An 18,908-nucleotide genomic window follows, 5' to 3' on the forward strand; every position below is an offset into this window, starting at 1 on the left:
GAACCAAGGCTCCTTCAGCTGCTGGTGAAGAGAATGAGACACTTCAGTAATTCAAAATGATGCTGGAAGACATGCTGAATACCTACAGGATGCTGAATACAGGGATGTATGTGAACTTCCATTCCTCTTTGGCGTTCAGTCACATGAATCAAGACTGTAAAAGTGATATAACTACCTACTGAAAATGCAGACCACAAAATTATTTCCTGAAAACTAAAACCTGCTTTCAGAAAGGTCCCCTTAAATAATATTTCCATCTTTTGTATATTTATTTAGGAGTTATAATACAAGCTCAGGAGGTGGTGACTTTGTTCATTTTTCTTTCCAGTTCACAAAATTTCAGGTCTACAACTTTCATTTCCCAGCACATATCCTGATAAGCCAACTGCAAAACCATCTTTTCCCAGTAGGCCACACAAGGGTTAAGAACACAAGAGTTAAGGCTTTAGAACTTCTAACACAAAGGAGTCTACCTCCAGCCCACTGGAAGAGCATTCAGGTAGGAGCCTGCAGATGTGCATTTAGCTTCTCTGAAGTATGAACTCTAACCTGTCCCTTCAAGCAGAAAAGGTCATATGCACATCTCTGGTAGAGCTGCTTTCAGAGAAACTGCTTTGGCAATCTGAACAAACATTTTGCTTCAGTTTTGCAAGTTGAGAAGTGCTTAGCTAAGTAATTAGCTAAACATTGATGCGAAACATGCCATCAGGCAAGCCTTTTTGTTATCAATGTTAAAAGAGTATTAATTTGAAACTAGTAAAAATGAATAATATTTAATATTATAAAAGAACAAGAGCGCATAGTGTTCCACTTGCTGGAAGCAAAAGAACAAATAGGATAAAATATGGGGAATAATCATCTAAGTCCTACTTAAGGATGACCTGATAACAACTTAAGGAATATCAAACGGGAAAAAATCCAGAGTTAACTGATTCATTATTGACAAATTAGTGATTATCACTGCAAATATATTTTAATGTATCCCCCTAATACACACTTTATTATTATTATCTAATGGAACATTGCACGATACAGGATGAATTGTTCTATTGCTTCTAATGGTCCATTTGTTTTCTCACTTAAGCTGAAAAAAATTTCAATCTGGTGACAGGGAAAAGGAAAAATGACAATCCAAACAGAAGCAACCCTGTGAAAATCCAGTAATTTCCTCAACAAAACTTATGTCCAAAAGTCTGAATGTTGTAAGCTATTGGCAGGCACAGTATTGTTAGTGGTTGACACATACTTAACATTTCTATTAGAAACATTCCTCTCTCAGATAACACTAGACAAGAGTTTGTGAAATCTCATGCAAGCTTAAATGCGTCACTCACTGATTTCCACTGATACAAATGAAGTTTTGCTTTTTAAAAATAAAGTGCTCAATGTTATACAATCTTAGTGCACTGTCTGAATTCTTTATATTGGATGAACAATTGCATGACCAAAGGCCTTCAGATGCTATCCAATAAAATATTAAAACTTGATTGCTGTCCTGAATAATAATATTGTAATACATGTTAAATATGCCCAAAGGCATACTAGAAGCTTATAAAATAATCATGACAAACAGGTTTTAAGTAGAAGTCTGAAGCATGCTAAAACTTTATTTTTGTGTATTTTTAAAGATAGTATCTCTTGGTAAGTGGTAGTCTAACTCTAAAATATTTATACAGTGAAATCCGACTATTTTGTGGTAATTATACATAGACTGCAAATTTCCAACAGCATTGCATTGGTTAAGCTAAGCACTGGTGTAATTTACAGATACAGTGGACTTTCTGACACCACCATTAGCTTCAGGTTGTATTGTGTTCTAAAAAATAAATAAATAAAAATATTCCAATTCAACTAGAAGTTACACATTTCATGCAGAAATAACCTTCTGAATTTCATGGACTATATAACATAGGAGATCAAATCAAGTTGTATTAATTGTTCCTCTGACCTTAAGCTATTGATCTAAAAACTGACAAAATAAATGAAGGGCATACAAATTAGAAGGCCATGAGATGAGTTAGTAGAATACTGTATAAAGGATGTAAAAAAATCAGCTAATACACATACACTTCCTGTGAAAAACATTTTTTCAGTCATACTTGACAAACCTGCAATTTAAAAGTATAATGAGCTCATTCCTTTGAGATTTTTTTCTTAAAGTAAAAATTATTTTCTAGGGTATTCTAATAAGGTCTGAATAGAAGCTTTATAAGTACATTCTCTAAAAGGTTTCTAGCCATGTGGAACTGCCCTCCCTAACACCACCACCCCTGCCCCCCCACCCCCACCTGTTGAACATCATGCAAGAGAAATCCACTGACAGGAGAAAAGGACACATCTGGAGGATAAGTAAAGAAAGTCAGAGAAAAAGTGAGCATGGACCACTAGCTAAGAGTGCAGAGGGAGATCAACAGACCTTCTCTGGGAAGTAAGAATGTACATTTTTGACTTGGGGGATGGGGGGTGGCAGGGGGTGGAGTTTTATCTAATTCTGGCCACTAAAGTCGGTAAAGTATGCATACGTCTTTGCCTAAACAGATTTAGCTGAGAAGATAGCCAATACAAAACACTAATGTCATGTTAAATCATTAGCAACAGGACAGTAAGAAAAGCCAGGACACAATTTATTTTTTCTAAAGATTTAGATGTAGAACACTAGTCTTTTCTAGAGGAATATACAATGATTATTCTTGAAACAGAAAACTTGGATCATGAAGTATCTTCCCTAATTTTATGCAATGAGACTTATAATGAAAGGAAAATAAAGCTTTTGGATTTTTTAGAACACCCCCAAAACATTATTATAAAAGGGGGGCTATGGAGGCCACACTCATGGGTGCACACTGAGTGGGAATGTGCATGCGGGCATGCACCAGCCTTGCATTTGTGGCCTTGCCCACATGCACGATCCCAGCCTTGCACAGGTCCTTGCACCCTAACTCCCTTACAGAGATGCTCCTTGCACAAGCCTTTGCACACTCACTCCCTTGCAAGAATGCTCCTTGCATGCAGCCTTGCTCACTCAGTCCATTAAAATAAAAAAAAATAAAATGTAGAAAATAATACTTCATTCCATAAAACATGGACTTAATAATACAGCTGTCATTAAGATAAATCTTACATGGAAATAACAGAAAAGAAATCCTATCTGAACAATTATTGAAAGAATGAAATATCTGCTAAACTTCAGAAGACTTAATACCTACATATATTTTCAAGAACACATGGGTAAGTCCAAGTAACTTAGGCAGAAGTAGTTCTTTCTTTCACATTATGAGATGCACAGTGAGACAATATTTATAATAAAAATGTTCATGTGATAACGGCAAAACCAATGGATGTCTTAAGCACACAAGACAGGCAAGAAAATACTGTACCCTTTTATTTGGATTTACAATAGGTTTTGTGTGGAATACTGTGTACTGTCTAGCAAACACACGAAAACCATCTCAGTAATATGCTTGTGACTAATGAAATTGGCATCAAAACATAAGTTAAAAACCTATTCTTCCTCCAAATGGTTGTTACGCAGGAAATGAACAGTATGCCATGCTTGCTTCAAGTCATTCAAGTGTTTGCACACTCACTTCTGTGCTGTATTTTATGTTTTCACTTTGTCACACATTGTGCAGAACTTTTGTAGTTACTGCAGTATACAATGCTTACTCTAGACAAGTGATAAAAAGTTTTCCACCATAAAAAATGCCCAAACAAAACTAGTTTGGATACTAAACAGGGTAACAATATCAGCTTTCATTTAAGGCACAACATGCTATCCACATACTTCTGTTATCAAACTGAAAACAAATCTGTAATCACTCTTGCTCTCAAGACCTTGACATCACCCTTTACAGAATCACAGATGAAGAGTAATTTTTTTTAAAAGAAAAATCTTGCTTTCAAACACAAGCATGCAAACTGCTAGATATACATTAAAAATACCATCACAAATGTATGAAAAGTTAAATTATGTGTTTACTATCCTATTATAATTCAGGAAGGTTTTATTATCGCATCAGAATCCTGTTTTGTCAAGTAGGAGGCCCAACTGAAGTTCTACAGGTCTATCTGACAAGAATTCTGTTGCTTTCAGGAGCAATTCCTTTACTTACATGCATCCCCTCTACTTACACCCATCAGAGACTAAAATTTGCAACCATAACAAGCCTAATATTTGTAATGCATCCACAGAGTCAGAGTGTAACTATTAAACAGAAGACTTCCATAATGCAGCTTTCAGGACATTGTGACCACACACTGGACCTTTGTGACTTTATGTTATCTGACATGTATTTTATCAGAGAGTTAAGGAAGTTATCAGAGCAGTAAATTTTCCATCAAAATTATGTAACTATGTTAACAAAATGAAAAGCTATGCCAAACTGCTTATATGAATGTCAAGTAACAAGGAATCAACTGCTGCTGGGAGTCTCAGCCACTCAGTCTTTCACAGCATTTTTTCTATCACATGGTCCAGAAATTTTATCAATGTACCAACAGTATTGTTTGCTACTTCTTTTTTGCCTTTGCAGTAATCGTAATTTCAAAATGGTTAAAAAAAACTTCATGAAAAAACCAAAACCTCCCTGACCCCTTTAAAGGCTTACCAGATCATTTCAGTTTAACATTAACCAGGCATATATATTAACTGTAAGTATCAGATAGGAAAGGAAAGAAACCTTCTATTTCCCTGGTATGGACTCCAGCCCTCTCTGTCTGCAAGAAGGCAACAACTGGCTTCAGCACATCAGCACTTAAGTTTTGGGAGCAGAGCCATAGCAAAAGTGATAGCAGGCTAGTGATCAGTCAGGTCCCCACTTTTGGTGAGTGACATTTAGTTCCTCTCCTGTTTCTCCAGTGCTCCCACTACTTTCTCTAGCACAAATACCACTATGCTTTCTCTCCTGTCTCCTTCACCCATTTAAAATTTGCAATGTCATTTAAGTTACAGCGGTGACAAGAGGAGACTGTAAGACAAGGGACAGCATCCAAAGGTTGACAACTAGAGACACAGCCTTCTGCTTCAATTCCTTGCAGCATTCATTGAGGACTTGGCAGCAGTACTCACTGCATACTTGTTGGAGCAGACCGTGTAAGAAGAATTAGCTGCAGCAGGAATCTCAACTGATAAGCACGTGTTGCTGCTACCCAAGCACTGATTCAGGATTACTCAATTGTATTTACAAAGTCAAACTTATATTTATGATGCAATTCAATATTATAACCAGAATATGGTATTATATAGTTTTTCTGAGGGTCAGAAGGGAGACTGACTTATCAGAAAGATAAAGTATCTTCTCAGTTGTACCTCAGTTGTATCTAGTAGTCGTATTTACGCAGTTTTTACTCCCTTCACATCACATCTTCAAAAAAGCAGCAAACCTATTAAAGCAAAAACTCTCAAATGACTTTTTAATTTTTCTTCCCCCAGTTTAAGAGTTACTTAATCATCACTAATTTCACTGACCTCAGTAGTGGCAGAGCCATGGAGTGGCTACAAACTACCCTCTTCTGGAAGAAGAGGTAGAATCATGGGAAAACTCAGGTTGGAAAGGACCCCAGGAAATCTTCAGTCCAACCCCCTTCTCCAAGCAGGATTATCTCTGAGATCAGAACAGGTTGCTCAGGGCTTTTTCCATTTGGGTCTTGGAAACCTCCAAGGAGACTGCACAACTCTGGGAAACCTGATGCACTGTTTGACCAGTCTCATGGTGAAAAAGCTTTTCACCATCTTGAACACTGTCTCAACTCACATCTTCTGTCCTCCCACCATCCACTAGAGTGAACAGACTAGCACTCTCTTCCTGACGGCCTTCTCATACCTATTGGGCCATTAGGTCCACTAGGACCTAATACTATTAGGTACCCTGGTAGTTTCTGCTTCTCCAGGCTGAAAAAATTATGCTTCCCTCAGCCTCTTGTCATGAACATGTGCTCCAGAACCCTGTCTTGATGACTCTTCACTTGAACTCACTCCAGATACCCTATAGTATCGCCAGTCAACTAACAGGGAGAAGACTAAGATAAAGGCTGAAGCCTACACAAAAGCCAGGCTTTTACTTAGCTGCAATGAATGATACCAAATAGAAAGAAAGAATATGTACACATGTTCTTTGGGAAATGTTCTGCAGTCTGGGTGCTGAGAAAGGTGTACGGCAGATGCTGACTAAACTCTCTCACATTTTCTATTGGCTAGCTCTAGAGGCATGCCCAGCTGCATGTGGGAAATGATGACCTCACGTAATTCCCTACTCAGCAAATTCATGGCTTAAAATCTTGGTCTGAGACTATAGTTACAAACTATTTTCTCATACTTTGTTCTGAATTCCTACACTTGCAGTCAAGCATGTGAAAAATGCTCACTTAATTCAGTGAAACACCAGATGAGGATAACCACATACTGAGACCACTGCCAGATTTTAACTTGTATGAAATCTGCAAACATGTAAGGCCTTTTCTCATGTACTTAAAAAACCTTAGTCTGACATTCATTCTTTTATATTAGTTTCAGTTTACAAAGTTTAAAATAGTTAATTCCAAAGCAAGAATTGACAGAATTTGGCAACTATCTCTGTAACTGTCTCCAGTTAGAATATTATTAATTAGTTCATAAAAACCTGATTAGTGGAGGAGTCTTGAAACATCACTGTCATAATGTTTTAAAGTCAATTTATGTTTACCTCCTCTAGGTATGAAATTTTAAAACTTCTAAGGTCTTTTGCTACATAAAAGATCATAAATCAAATAAAGTGATTTAAGACAAGAAATGTCAATCAAAAACATGAAATGGAATCTAACCGATAATTTAGTTATTATCTATTGTAAGTCATATGACTGAATTATAAAAAAATATTTACCGGAGATTCAACTGTGTAACAGTAAACGAAATAGCATGATTTCTTCATGCCTGAGAATATTAAACAAATCTTACAATCCTAGCACTGCAACTATGAACAGTATCAACCTTTCCCCACATCTTAAAAAATTAAGGGCCGATTTTAAAGTATTTTAAAATAACAAAAGCAGCAAGATGAAGTCATGTAAGTTATAGCTGGAAAACATAATATGAAATGTAGGCTTTTAGAAGACATTATGGTCTTAAGCATCAGTATTTTTCCTGTGTATTCTGCTTTTCCATTATACTATCAATGTGGTCATTACAGTAAAAAGAAGCATGGGATTGGAAAGAGACATAACTTTATGAGGGGAAATAAAAACCTCCTTGCATCGAAGCTTTTCATGTTCGGATGTAATGCAACTGAAGTGCCTCATCAATTCCATTGCATGACTACGTGTATTGGCACAGATGAGGAGGTACAAATGCACAGCACAAGCAGTCAGGGCAGTGGCAGCCACAAATTCTGTTAGCTTACACTGCTACTGAACTGTATGTCAAGTCTGCACTGCTGTGAAAAAAAAAGCAGAGCTGCTTTTAATCTAGGTTTAACCAGCACCCCAGTCTAGTTCACTGCACAGCCATGCAAGTTTATACGGAGCAAAGCATAAATGTCCAGGAATGAAAACCACACCTTTCAATTGTGGTGCAAGTTTATGCTGCTTTAAATGCTTGGAATTACTCTGCTAGAACTGAGTTTTACAACTGGTTTAAAATTAATTAACACCACGGTGTTGCTGAGAGTGACATTCCTCCCACACAGCTTGTGCTGTCAGTATATTCCTGTTTCCCCGTCTCCTTTCATATTTTAACGTAACAGCTGTTAGAGCTGATCCGGCCTCCTCTGTTGTTGCAAGAAACACCGAAGTAAATGTGCAATGGGAGACAGAAGCATACAGTCAGGACAGGGAGGACAGCAGAAGACAAGAGCCTTGTCGTAGGCAGGAGCTTCTTGCCTCAATCCCTAAGACTGCAGTTCGATGCTGCTAGCTTAAACTGGCTGGAGTATTTTTCAGCAGGATCAGTTCCCTGATCAGCCAACATCGTACAAATGTGGGCACAATAAGGGGCAGCAGTAACAAACTGTCTGAAACAGGAAGAAGAAAGCACCATCTTCCAGAGCACTGACAGTTTAAATTGACTTACAGTGTTCACTACAGTATACTTGTACAAAATTGCTATTGTTAAATAGGAGCAGTTCCTCCAAGATGGACGTACTACTGCCCAATAAACACTTAACAAAACATTCCTTTAACTTAACATCTACTTGCCCTGAAATGCGCTGCCTTTCCCCATAAATTAGCTATTATAATAGAAAGGTAAAGCTTTTTTTTCTTGTAAAAAATGTTTTCCTATATCCTTAAAATCAGATCAGAAACTGTTACTGCTACAAGGTAAATAAAAGTAGTTTTAGTTACATGATGGGGATGAATATAAATAGAAAGTCTAATCACAAGTATGTATTATATACTTGTGATTTGTATATAAAGATATATATCAGAATATATATATAAATATATTCTTTGTATATATTTATATGTTTGTATATAAAGATATAATCAGAATATAATACAAATATATACACAAAGATATAAATCAGAATGTAAACAAATCACATTATCTCTACAGTTAAAATGAAATCCTTGCTATGAGTTATTATCAAAGAGTAAAGGCTAAGAAAGTTCTTCACAACACACGTTACCGATAATGGTTTGAAAGAAGAGTTTAAGCAACAAAGACCGAGAACTGATTCCAATACATACAGACTGTAGACCCTTAAAATGAGCAACAGAGGGATGAAAATCCAGAACTGCAATCTAAATAATGTTTTTCTGCTTATAAGCAATTACACTTCTTTAGGAGATGAGAGCTGTGCTTCTGCACATAGCTAAGACTCTCCCAGGTTGAATAGCTCTGCTTTGGTTTTTGAAATCCAGGAACAAAATAATTCACAGTATCACTCCCCATCAAAGGCCATCTAGTAGACATTCTCACTTTATGCTTTACACACAAACTGGATGTGGCCCACTACTAGCAGGAGCTTCTGACTGATTTAATGGAGCACAAATGTATGTAATAATGACATTTTCTATATAAAACCTACTGGTTTACATACTACCCCAGGAAGAAAACCCAGATACAGCACTCTGGCCAAATGAGTTGAAATTCACATGCTGAAGACAGATACATCAATTTAAAGTGGTAACAGTGTTACTAAAGGAGACCCTGTAGAGGAAAGATAAACAAACTTCTTTCCTGGTGAAGCCCTGTTGTTTTGTAGTGAGGAATTCAAGGTTCAGGACAAACAGGAAAAAGAAAAAAAAACCTCCTTTCACAGCTTTACTGGCTCAGCACTCAGCAGGGGATATCTTGAGTTCTAATTCTACTCCAGAAACATCAGATCCATTCTAGCAAGCAACAATGGACATAAAATTCCAAAACCCAAAGCTTCCAAAACTCCTGCATGAATGACATGCACTAAAATATGTTGTCTAGTGAGTTTCCTACCTTGTCACTTTCTAGCCCTATGAATCCTAACTATCTGCAGCACAGTAGCAACACTTTGAAAGGACACGTGGAGACTTTCCTCTGCGATATTTTTTACCTCAGTAATCTTGTAACTTGTTGGTTAAGAATCTTTTAAAAGTTGGGTGATAGACTATAATTCCCTTTAAGTAATAAAATGAATCCTCTCCTTGAAAAACCACTAGTTTATTACAAAAAAAGGGGGGCACTAAATCTTTATTCAGTTGCAGAAAATAGGAAAAATAACCATTTGGTGAGGATCAAAAGTGAAGAGAGTATCTTCCTGTTGTCCACAATCATGTACAGACAATTTTCCACTTGCTAGTCTGTGTATTAGTTTTTAATAGTAAATTAATAAATATATTATTTTTGAATTATATTCCTGATTCTTCCCATGCAGTACACGTGAAGTACATAACATGGCACTCTTGATTCCACTCATATGAAAAAACAACTCAGATGTAAACGTCACAATATCTAGCTTGTTAATGTAGAAGACCTCTGTTGGATCTTGCTCTTAATCTAAAATAATATATGAATTTACAGGTTTGGAATAACATAAAACACTTTCTTCAGTTCAGGAACTTCTTTTTTTTTTTTTTAATATTGATTAAGTAATTATTTCAATACACAAATTTTAGATTCAGCCACAGCTGAGAAAAGTCTTGAGTATAATATGTACTTAATTCCCATACTGGCTATGAAAGTAGACTTGGGAAGAAAACTTTATCCAGTAACTTTCATTAAAAAAGGCTTAGTACAATGCTCTTTGCACAAGCAATATCAAAGAATCCTAGAACATTTACTACAATATTTACAGTCATAAATTCATAATGGTAATTTGTTAGACTCTGTGCTAAGATTTTAAGACTCACTGCATGCTTGCACCAAAGGCTATTAATCTGTTTGACCTGGAGATGCTGAACATGGTGCAGACAACCCTATGTTACGTTGTCATGCTGTTAACAAAAAGAATTACCATGTCTTAACTATATTTGCCTGCTGTGCTTTCAACCCTCCAGTCAACTCCTAAGCCTCACATGAGAACTTCATCAACGATGTAAACCTCTGACAAGTGAGTACTTAATAAATCTTAAGCTCCATTCAACCAGTTGTTGGAAAAGAGAAAAGGGACACCCATTTCTTCACAGAGGGGCAGTGAGCTATTCCTTACTCTATCCTGATCTTTTGCACACTAACTGGAAATTATTCCAGTGGTTGCCTGTCCTCACCCAGACCTTTTGCAAAAAACAGCTCCAGTACTATGAGTCTTCCAGGACCTCTAACAGCGTCATTGCTTCCTACCTAGATATGAGCAGAACCTGTGCAGCAGGTCAGAACACTGTTAAGCCTACCTCTGACTGGGCACCAAGGGGGCAAGCAGCAAGGCCGGCAGGGCAGCAACCAAACAGGCTGCTGGGAGAGGTCAGGGAATCTTCAATGCTGGAGGGTTACATAGCTTAGCTAGGAAAACCCATGACTGACCTGATCTAGTGCTAGTGACAGGCCCACTTTAAATGGGAAGTTGGGTTAGATGATCTCCAGAGGTCCATACAAAAACCCCATCATTTCTGTGATTCCATGAGTAGCTCCAAAGGCAATCTAGCAGATTTACCTGTTTGCTGTTGCTTAATGACAGTATTACATGATTTAACATTCTGTTAATGTTTAGGAAGTTAGAATTGCAGCCATAGAAGTTAAAACTCTATAAACATTTAAAAAAATCCATAAATTCTGATTAAATTCATAGCTAGTTATGTTCACAAGTCAAAGGTCCTTTTTTAAAATTAAATACGTATTTCTCATGCCACTGAAACTGCTGATTCTTCTAGACAAAATCAAGCATCTTTTACATATTAAGAATTAAAAATGTGCAAATATACACAACTTGAATTTTTTCCAGAGAAAAGAAAATATCTAAAAATTAATCCTTAAACTTACTGTCTATTCTCCACATCTCTAGCATTAAAATCAAACAAACCAACCTTTAAAAAAGGGTTTTTTTTATAGTTTTTGCCTTATATTTTTCCCACTAAGGGGAAACATAATTTGGTTTTACTCATAAGGAGAAAGTTTTTAATGTAGACAATTTCTACTCCATTTAAAATTTGTTTAAAGATGGACTTGTTTGGGTTTTTAAGAGGATGCTTTCACAGATAACAAGTCCTGAGAGACTGCTCCAGGAAGACTGTTTCAGCATATTAAGGGAAATAATGTATTGCATAATTCTTGTCAAAAGAATACATAGAATTAAAAATACCTTGAGAACAGAACACTTAGCTAATACCTTGATCTGTGTCCACATAAAGAAACATACAAATCAGGAGTTTTACCACAGATGTGTTCTTATATTAGCTCATCTACTTACATGGTGAACATTTGCAGTCTGTACCAGCTTAAGCTTTTTTATTCCTAAAATCTGACAAAAGTACTCAAATAAAACAATATAAAGCATTTTGAAGGTTTTTCTCCTAGTATTTTCACTCACATACCTCCAAATTCAATAGAAATTGGGGCTGTTACTGAAAGTGAAGCTGGCTGCATCAACTTCCTTTTGTCTTTGAACTATGAGTTGGAGACCTAATGTTTGTTTCCAGTTTAGTATTCTCCTATACTGTGTGGAAGTTTCTTATTATTTTCCAAGCTTATTTAAATAATGAATGTATTTTCCAGATCTTTGCCATCCTATGTGACATTCACATTAAATTTATACCACACTGTGCCAGTATATGAAAACACTTTCAAATAATACTGCAGCACCATTTTACAGTGTTTTGCTACACGTGAGGTAATAAGTCTTGCACACAATTCTATAGGCTGACATTTTAATAGAATGTGCATTGCCAATACAAAACAGTACAGAAAAAAAGTGACATCAAAGCAACATGCTTGGAGGCAAAACATCACAATTTTCACAGGCATAGTTACCTTGCAATAATACTTCTGTAAAGCCTGAAGGTAATTTCAGTAACCAGGAAACTCCAGATACAGTTTTAGCAACTCACACACCTTCCTGACATGCTTCCTGGACACGTGAGTGTAAATTAATTAACATCACCTCTATACTAACAGCAAACATACCACAGTGTTTTTCATCATGGCTTTAACAGTGAATCCATCGCAGACCTGCCGCCTTCTTTTCTTCACATGCCCCAGTGGCTCCTGCTGCAGGGCGCACCTGTCACCTGCGGATTTTGAGGGGCTTGAGCCCGCTTTCTCCACTACCATCTCCCCACCAGCGTCCGTGACGGGCAAGAAGCAAAATACTGACTAGAAAAGACAAACAATCATCAACATCCCGCCCTCAGTACGACAGAAACCGCGGTAGATGTACCTCTGCTCCCTGCCCAGCCAGCGACATCCCTCAGCGACCCCCCCCTCCCCGCAACTTCCCTGCCCCTGACAGGCTTCCCCGCCTGCCCCTCGCCCCCGTCCCCCGCCCGGCTCCCTTCGGCACCCCGGCTTGTCCCCCGCCTCCCTCCCGCTCCCGCTCCTTCCTCCCCAGCCCCTCACGGCCACCTGCTCTTCTTGCCCCTCACCCCGGCGGCTGCCGCCCCGCCTCACCCCTGCGCCACCCGCCAGGGTCCCCCGCGCCGGGTCCGCTGGGGGCGCGGCGGGAACCGGCCACCGCGCACTAGCACGCGTCCCCGGCCCCGCGCGCGTCGCTAGGCAACGCGTCAACAACCCGCCGCCGTCACGTGCGCGGGTGACGCACGAGGTTAACCACAGAAACCCCGAGGGCGGCCCGCCCGCCCCCGCCGGCAGGTGCGCCCAGCACCAGGAACGCGCCGCGGGGCGGAAATTAACGGAGAGTCATTAGGGCGGGGGGAGCGGGGTCGGGCGAAGGGCGGCCCCGGGAGGGTAGGCGAGCGGTGCGAGAACTACGCTACTCGGCGGGCTCCGCCGGACCCCGCGCATGCGCCGCGCCGCGCTCGGGGCTGCAGGGGCGCGCTCGAGCGGCGGGGGCGGCCGGAGCGTGGGCATGCGCGCGCGCGCCTCCTCCCCTCCCCTCGCCTCCCCGCCGCCGCCATGATAGGTGAGTGAGCGCGTCAGGCAGACGGCGAGCCCGGATGCAGGCCCGCCCTCTCCTCCCCGCCCCTTTGCCGCCGCCGGTAGAAGCGCAGCGGCCCTGGGGGGCGGCGTGGGCTTGTGTGGCTGTTTACGGTTCCCCCCGGTCCCCCTCGCGCCGCCCCCGCCGCAGCCTGGGGTCCCGCTGCGGCTGGCGGCGGCAGCCCGCGGGGACGAGCCGGCGCTGCGCAGCGCCCCGCGGCTCCAGGGGCAGCGGGCCGGAGCAGAGGGCGCGGGCAGGGCTGTGCCCTCAGCCCCACCTGTCCTCGCAGTGCGCCGCTGGTTACAGCGCGGCGTGCCCTTGGCGCGTGCCCTTGGGGGACTCGGGGGTCACAGTGCGGAGGGGTCGCTGCCCACCTTCACCCCTCTGGTGGGGAATGACCCACCGAGGGACTGCGCAGGGCTTGTGGTTGAGGTCACTTTCAAATTATTTTGTATTCCATCTCAGTATATCGTTTATAAATACTACTAGCCAAGGTTTGCCTGGTTTGTAAATTTTTTTGGCTTTGCCCTGGTGTATATATACACGTTATTGCTCTGGCATGGTACTTGCTGGGAGCGATCTGAAAAAGTAGCAATTTGAGCCTAATCGTATTGGAAGTTTGGCCATTTGGTCCTTGAGTTGGCTTTTGCACCCATTTAATACTGGTGTGGCGCAGGAATTGGTGTTTCAGCAGTGTGTTTTCCTCTGATTTGTAAGATGAATCCATACCTGGGGAGTCCTGCATTTACAGGATCAGTTTTGTAGTCCTTGCTTCTTACTACATGTTTCATCCTGCTTTCTTTTTCTCAGTTCTGTGGATTATTAAACAAACAAAAAAAGGTAGTAGATGTACATGTATTGTAACAATTCCTTGCCTTCCTCAGGCTTGCTGTTTAATTCTCAGCGTAGGTGTCATAGGTGCTGTTTACATGAGACCTGATTGGTTTCAAAAGCATGGGGTTTATTGTCAAAATATTTAGTTTAAAGTAAACACCACAAAAGTGTTCAAGATTCCTATGGGTCTTTCAACTTATGCCTACTGCTAAGACATGATTATTTCTTGACAGTGTATGGATACGAGTATTAAGGTAATGTTCTTTCAGCTTTGCAAAGTTAAAAAAGTTGAAAGGAGTTACGTGGTACTTTAAGTCCATATAAATATTTATGCAAATGGTCTCTTCCCATTTGTGGGATCTTACTGGGTTTTCTTGTCATCTGGACTTTTTTTCCTTTTCTTATATAGCAGAGATGATTTTAAATTAAAGGCTTGCTTTAAGGAAAGCACAGAGGGTCAGGTATTCCACTGTCTTCTCACAATGTTATCTCCTCTGCTCATTTGATGTTTTTCTATAGTATATAAAATACATGTATTTACAGAACTGCGGGATGTGTTTGGTTTTGAATGCTTTAGGAAAGTAAGTATAGTGTACATAAGGGGGACTGTCCATGTGGTTACAGAGTTGATGCCTTTGGCCCTCATACTGAAATCTACATGTTTACTTACTGCTCATGCAGGTAACATTTATGAGTGAAGAATTATAATTTTATTGTCACTATGGCAGACAGAAATGTTTGTGAACATTGATTATGAAATGTACATCCAGGTTAGTTGCAAATCTATAAACAAATCTGTACATGAATTGTGACCTTAAATGATTTAAGCAGCAAGCTGTTATTTTAATAAACAAGAAAGCGACATCCCCTCCCCACTCTGAAAATACAAAAATTGTTTTCAGAATACATATAGAGATCTAGTCCAGTTTCCTGCTTTCCGAAAAATAGCTCTAAACACTTAGGAGCTAGGAATACCGTGACAAAACTGGGGGCAAGACGGGAAGGGTGGAATTATTTGTTTAATCTGTGCTCAATTTTTAGACCTGAGTGTTTAAAGAATTACCCAATGAAGTACGTGGTATATTTTCCAAAATGTTTTGCAGTTTTATATCTGGAAGTGCTTTAGATCCTCATGACTTTTTGTGGCAAGGAATTTTATAATATAATTGTGCAACACATGACAATTTCTTTAATTGATTTTTAATTTCCTATCTTTTTATGGCCCTTTGTTCTTGTGCTGTAAAATAGGGAGAACAAACCTGATTAACATGTTAGTATTACTATTTTTTCTTCTTTCTTCTTTTCTCTGTTTTTAATATTATTTTGTCCAGTGAAATGGGTGAACCTTTTTATTCCACGTTCCTCTGAAGTGTTTCACCATGCTCATGGTTTTTCTTTGAACTCCCCCTGGCCTGAAATATTTTAAGATACTTTGCTGAGGAAGGCTGGGTTTTTTTTGTGTTTTGTTTTGTTTTTACGTAGCACCTGTCATTCCAGAAGAGGTTACACAAGTGACTCGTATCTCTGGTTTTTAATAGTCTTCATATAATTTACCATCCTGCTTGTTACTACGTCCTCCTGCCTTGTTAGTTCTTGTTGGCTGAACAGAGATTTGTGGAGAAAGAAGTGCTTATAAATTAATTTGAGTGCTAGCACATTACATGGAAAAAACAAATAAATTACTATATGCTTATTTTCAGTAAGAGGTTATTCCTTGAGGGAGGCCTTCAGAATATGTAACTATTTATTTTCATCTGCATTTAAAATATCATAACAGCAAGTTAATTACCTAGCAGTCCATTTGTGTAGAAATTTGTACATGGAATTTATCTAGGAAGTCCATGGCAGCTGACACATGCATGACATTGCACTGAATTTGTGAGTGCTTCTGGAAATATGATTCTTGGGTATATCTTTAGAAGTTTTTCTCAAGGCAAAATGTAAATGGTAAAGGTGGCTCTTGATTTTATAAATGCTTTTAGAAGATTGTTCTGTAAGGTGCTTCACTTTTAAGTGACATTGCCAGAATGATTTCTCAGTGGTCCTTTTGCTTATGTGTATATTGGGTTTTTTTAATGATACAATTTATTTATACTGGTTGCTGATTGGTATTCAGGAAACTTCTGTATGGAAATTTATTTAATTTTGTTTTAATAATGAAAAATAATTATATAAATGAAGGAGTCTTAAGTTAGTGTTTTTCATTTTGACTAGACAATCCTGTGTGTATATATTCTGACTGCTGCAAGATAGGAGTCCTTGCATAAATTACTGACCACTGGGGAACAAAATTCATGCTACTTGCTATATTCGTAACAGCAATGCAAGTTAAATGAGCTGAGTATCTGCTGCTTGAAGGACCAGTATCATACTTCATTGTCTTCTGTCAGCCAGTTCTCAAAGGAGTTTACTGTAGATGAAAGCATTTTTGTGGGCAGCTTCTATACTACCATTTACCTTAAGCTTACGAGACTTAATGTCATCTTTCCAGATTTGTGTCCTTTTTTTTTCACTTTGCTTCCTATCCTCCATGTTTTTCTGTATTCACATATTCAAATGGCTTTGTTGAGCTTCACTGGAAGCACAGTGGAAACGCTTGTCTGCTGCAACTAGTTCAAAGCTTTTCAGCAGTGTAGGTAGTGAAATGTAGAAAGCATGACTTCAATGGTAAATTGTGTCCAATGATGAGAAGAGGGGAGCACTAGCTGTAGTTGCCACCACCTGCTGTCTGTCAGTCTCTTGTAATGCTGGGCTGGCTACATGCCTTGAGAGCACATTTTCAGGGTTTGTGGCTGAAGTGGGGCTAGGGTCTGCTGCTGACTAGAAGTTTTCACAAACTTGTTTAACAGATCCTTAAAACTTTCATTTATCTATTTCAGTATTTGAAAGAAAACATTTTCTTTAACATTTTTGATACAGGTGACATTGGTAAAATACTACATCGCATTTTTCTACCTTTGTCAGAGCAGAAAAAAATGTTTATGCTGAAGATCTCAATGTTATCTTAATTTTTTTATTTTTGTTTGAAATACAGGCTTATCTGTATGGCAGTGTTAGACAATTTTAGTCTGTTGGTTCTTTTTAAACTGGCTGAACTCTGTAGGGTCTAATAAATAAACTCTGTACAGTGTCCATGTGAATACGTTGCACTGTGCTTATCTGTTATCACTGGTGTCATAGTTCTGCTGCTTCACAAGGAGCTTTTGGTAGTGCTCTGTCAAAATGTTGGAGAGCTTTTGTGAGGATGCATAAAGAATACAGAGCAAGGCCTGAAGTATTTATGAAATGTATTCCCTAACGAGTTTGCAGCTAGCTTACATACAATTTGTTAATTTAGAATGGTTATTGATGATTATTTTAAAGCCAGTTGTTTTTTACCACTGCAATGGGAGTTGGAAATAGTTGTTAACTAATGGTGTAGTCATGGAGTAAAAGATATGAGGAAATGAAGAGAGGGTTGTATTTAAATATGTGTTTAGAAACAGAACGTAGTTGTTCTTGAAAGCCAAGAACTGATGGAACTGATAATATATTTTTTAATGAAGATTTTGTGTATTAAATATCTCTTCGTTGACTTAATTAGCTATGTGTTGATTAATTTTCAGTAAAGGTTTTTAATTAGAAATTACAGAAAATTATTGGAGGTAATTTACTTTGTTATTATATATTTTTTTTTTCCAGTAGGGCTTGTGGTCTACTTGATGTAGTTGTGAATTTTATTTAATATTTATTTGTGTTAAACAGGAAAATAAAGGTGGTCACCTAAATATGAGGATTTAATCAAGCTGTGGGCTGTGTTGTTTTGGTTTTGGGTTTTTTTTTTTTTTTAAGTAAGCACTGAAAGACATCGGTTGACCTCCTAGCATTCCAATATCCTGTTTGCACTTTTTCCATATTGGTATTGGTGTCAGGAATACTGATTGTTCAGAAAGTATAATACACTAGTTTTAATCTGAAGATGATACAAGGTAGTCTGCGGGTTGAAAAGAACTGGACAATTCCCAGAGGCCAGGGTACCTGAGTTAATTTGATGAGAAAATTTTTTCAGTATCAAAAATTACAGCTCTACAATTTGATGCAGTATTGCTAATTTCTGTCCTGTGGTAAAGAAGTTTGATTGTAACAAGGAATGTGACTTTAAGAGCTAGTCATAGAGTATCATAAACAGCAAGTAACCCTTTTTGCAGCTGTTTAGCAGGGTACAACTTTTATGTTGGTGCCTTTTCACCGTAATGTTGCCCTTTTATTTATAAAAAATAATCAAATTACTGTTTCACTGTTAAGCAAGTAGTACTGAAATCGGTAAATACTTGTGTTTAAAATTTAGAAGAAAAGACAAGGCTAACATGCTGTAATGTTATTTGATATTTTATATTATTCTTACTAGCTTCTTAATGTGGTAAGCTAGCAGTTCTATAACTTTGGTAGGTTTTAAATTTGGTTTTTTTTTCTTTTTAGATGGCAGGTTTAAGTAGGCTTAAAGGTTTAAAAGGCAAAAATAAATCCAGTGAAATTTCATTATATAGTTGATTCCCCAACTTTCTTCATCCCAGAAAAAACCCAACAATTTTAAAATTAGACTATGGAAATATATTTTCAAAC

The 18,908-nt window shown here is 38.6% G+C and overlaps 1 protein-coding gene across 3 annotated transcripts in view; it reads right to left on the reverse strand.

Annotated features, from left to right (window-relative positions):
• The window catches only part of PACRG (parkin coregulated), a 250,324-nt gene extending 236,980 nt beyond the window's left edge, over nt 1–13,344 (reverse strand). For 2 of the 3 annotated variants that reach the window (XM_040598958.1, XM_040598956.1), the window contains exons 1-2: nt 12,986–13,344; nt 12,503–12,691 (exon numbers count right to left, since the gene is read on the reverse strand). In XM_040598958.1, the coding sequence (XP_040454892.1) occupies nt 12,503–12,649 (147 nt within the window). In that variant the 5' untranslated portion in view covers nt 12,650–12,691; nt 12,986–13,344. Of the gene's footprint in view, nt 1–12,502; nt 12,692–12,960 lie in introns of all 3 variants that reach the window. The other variant, XM_040598957.1, reaches the window with a different exon arrangement.
• Between the last annotated feature and the right edge of the window lie 5,564 nt (nt 13,345–18,908).

The sequence above is a fragment of the Falco naumanni genome, chromosome 6, assembly GCF_017639655.2.
Source record: "Falco naumanni isolate bFalNau1 chromosome 6, bFalNau1.pat, whole genome shotgun sequence".
In the NCBI taxonomy this organism is placed as follows: Eukaryota; Metazoa; Chordata; class Aves; order Falconiformes; family Falconidae; genus Falco; species Falco naumanni.